This window comes from Schistocerca gregaria, chromosome 3 (genome assembly GCF_023897955.1).
Source record: "Schistocerca gregaria isolate iqSchGreg1 chromosome 3, iqSchGreg1.2, whole genome shotgun sequence".
Classification (NCBI taxonomy): Eukaryota; Metazoa; Arthropoda; class Insecta; order Orthoptera; family Acrididae; genus Schistocerca; species Schistocerca gregaria.
In genome coordinates, this window is record NC_064922.1 from 108,659,944 (window position 1) to 108,662,930 (window position 2,987).

The 2,987-nt window shown below is 37.0% G+C and overlaps 1 protein-coding gene across 1 annotated transcript; it reads right to left on the reverse strand.

The window, feature by feature from the left end:
- Positions 1-458: 458 nt before the first annotated feature.
- LOC126355269 (uncharacterized) lies at positions 459-1,055 on the reverse strand. The gene has a single exon (XM_050005557.1). The coding sequence runs from the start codon at positions 1,053-1,055 to the stop codon at positions 459-461; it is 597 nt and encodes a 198-aa protein (XP_049861514.1).
- Positions 1,056-2,987: the final 1,932 nt, after the last annotated feature.

Below are 2,987 nucleotides of genomic sequence, written 5' to 3' on the forward strand. Positions count from 1 at the left end.
AGTGACTTCTATTTTACGTGTGCCATGAGCAACAATGGGAGACTCATTTGCTGCAGTTAATTGCATCAATGGAGTGCTATCCATTCCTTGATAGTCAGGAAAGGGGAGCACACCCACATCAGATCCTGTGTCTATTAGGTAGCAATGGCTCAACTTGACTTCTCTGACATAAAGTCATTTGGAAGTGGTAAGAAAATTATTGACATTACTCACCCATCCATAATTTGCGTCAATCTCACCTCATTGTTGGAGGTGCTTTTCTGTGCTACCGTGGCCTGCTGTGCCTACTGCTGGCTGCTGCCCATATTTGATTATGCACATGATTGCAAACACTTTGTTGCTCTATCCGAAAAGTGTTAATGGTACCAACATACCTGTCCTTGTTGAATTTTGCTGTTGGTCTTGCTGTTTTCACTCTGTATCAATTGTGAGACCTGTTGCTGCAATAATGTCATCTGTCATGGTAATTCCTGCAGCAGTTTGTTGATGTCCATATGCTGTGTCTTCTGTATTGCTGCTATCACTTCTGATGCCTCTTCCCCATTAAAGATTGCCGTGCAAGCCATCTGTGGATTGTCTATGGTCACATGGACTTTGTCTGCTATCTCCAAGAGGTTCTGCATGTTGTCCTTTTCACAAGTTACTAGTGCAGCTTTTACCATGCTAGATAATTGATTTAGCCAGATGTGTTTGGGCATCGCATCTGACGATTCTCCTGCATTGATGATACCGCACAAATGCTTCCAAAATTCCGACAGTGTCCTGTCACCTATAGATTCTTCTTTAAGCACCTGCCACATTTGTTGATTTAACGGTTTACGCATTCTGGTGAGTAATACATTTTTCAACGCCATGTACGGTCGTTCTGTTGGAGGTCGGAGTATTACATCTTCTGCTGTGGTTGCTGCTCTAGCATCCAGCACATTCACTGTTATCGCAAACTTTGTCTGCTCATCATGGATTTTGCTTTGGGCAAACGTGAGCTCAATCATTGCAAACCATAGCTGTAGTTTGTCCAGCAGGAACTGCAATGTTTGAATTGTTGCGTGCTGCATGTTTTCTGTCTGGCTGTTGGTTCGTATGGCCGCATGCGTTTTGAAGTTGGAGTAATACGCATCTCCAATGCTAACTTCAGTGCTTCAAGTTGTTCATGTATCTGTTCTTGAAGGTCCACCAGCTGCATCTCTTCAGTCATCCGTGAGCTTTCTGAAGTCGCTGAATTCTCTTGTTCGTACATCGTAATTTTCTTTATGTTCAGTGCTTGGCGTCACCACTAAAGCCACTGAGGCTAATTAATAATTATTTGTGAGAGAGAGTAATGCATTCAAAAATATAACTTTACTTTGGAATGTCGTTGAACACAGGAACAATAACAAAAGCCAAGATAAATAAAAAGAGATGCAATAGCGGTAGAACAGAACCAAAGAATAAACACATCATAAATAACATTCTTCACAGAATAAATGCCAAAGTCCACTGTGAGATTTTGTTGTGTCACAGGCAGTTTCTACAAATTGTTTGAAGCATGTTAGCCTAAAACTTTTGGTAATTGTTCTACTATCACATGCTTGTGCTGTGAATATGATTGTGAGGCTTGTCTTATTATGACACCACAAGTTGAGGCCATAGGTGATAATAGAATCAATGTATGCAAAGACAATTTTGTAACATTGTCTACTACACAAAGTATTCTAAATACAAAGAAATCAAAGCAAGCTGAGATTAGTTTCTTAGTAAGTTGAAGAATGTGGTCTTTCCAGTTTAAATGTTAGTGAATAAGAACACCTATTAAATTTGGAACAGCTATCTTTTCAGTTTGTTTATTTCGAATTCTTAGGTCCATGTCATGATGCAACTTTTTTCTGTAACGAATATAATTAGTTCAAACAAATGGTACATCTACTCTAAAACTCTGGATGCAGCTAATGGCAATATGTGGTTTATACCATTTACAACAACATTTGAGTCATTGACAAAGAGACATTGCCTTTTGGTGTACTCCTATTGGTACAACCCCATGTTAATGTTTTTTTTAATGTTTTAATGTTGGTTTTTTTTAAATGTTTGTTGAAGTGATTTGTACCACTTGTTTGGGGATATGACTGAAAACATTTCTTCACTACTCCTTATAGACCAATAGCTTCTAATTTATCTGATAGCACAGAGTGCCTTTGATAAATCTAAGTATAATCGTATTGTTTCTATCAAGGTCCTTTTCAGTGTTTTTCAATGAACCAAGTAAAGTCGTGTATGTAATTTGCTAGTGTTAGAGTTCAGAGTAATGCTCCATGGTCACCTTTCAAAACAATACCATCTTTATTTTTAACATTTTTGTTTCTTTCTCTTTTTTTACTGCATATCATACTGCCTTTGGTTTGTCCCTATAACTGCTTTACCATTGACCATTGTCAGCTTTTTAAATCACTTTCCAACAAATTTTATTATGTGTCATAATACATTCAGTGAACTGTTGACCTTTGTTGTCAGTGTCAAGTTGACAGGGAAGATTTGTAGTTTGACAAGTTAGCAGGAGATATCCACTGGCTGTTGTTCTTTGGGATGGGATTTATTTCTGTCAGTTTTATGTAAAACACACCTCAGATAGGGATATGAATGAATTAGAAAATGTTTTGAATGATTCATCAGTTTTGGTTTTGAAAATACATTCTCTCAGGTTTCTTTTGCTAAGATTTGAGTACAAATTTGTAGAAGTGCCTTTTATATTTCCACTAATTTTTACTACCTAGAATATAAAAGAATTTTAAGTGTTATTAGTGAATAGCAATATTATGTGTAGACTCTCAATGATGCCAGATTTGGGATTATATAATAGGGAAGATGAAAACCCTGTAGTCCTAATGAGGTCCAAACAAAGCAGTTCCATGTCAAAACTCTTGAGGTTCCAAAATGGTGTTTTTCTTAACTTTTGATCAACACTATTGTTAAAATCCGTAAGTAATAACAATTACAATTCACTATTATCAGAA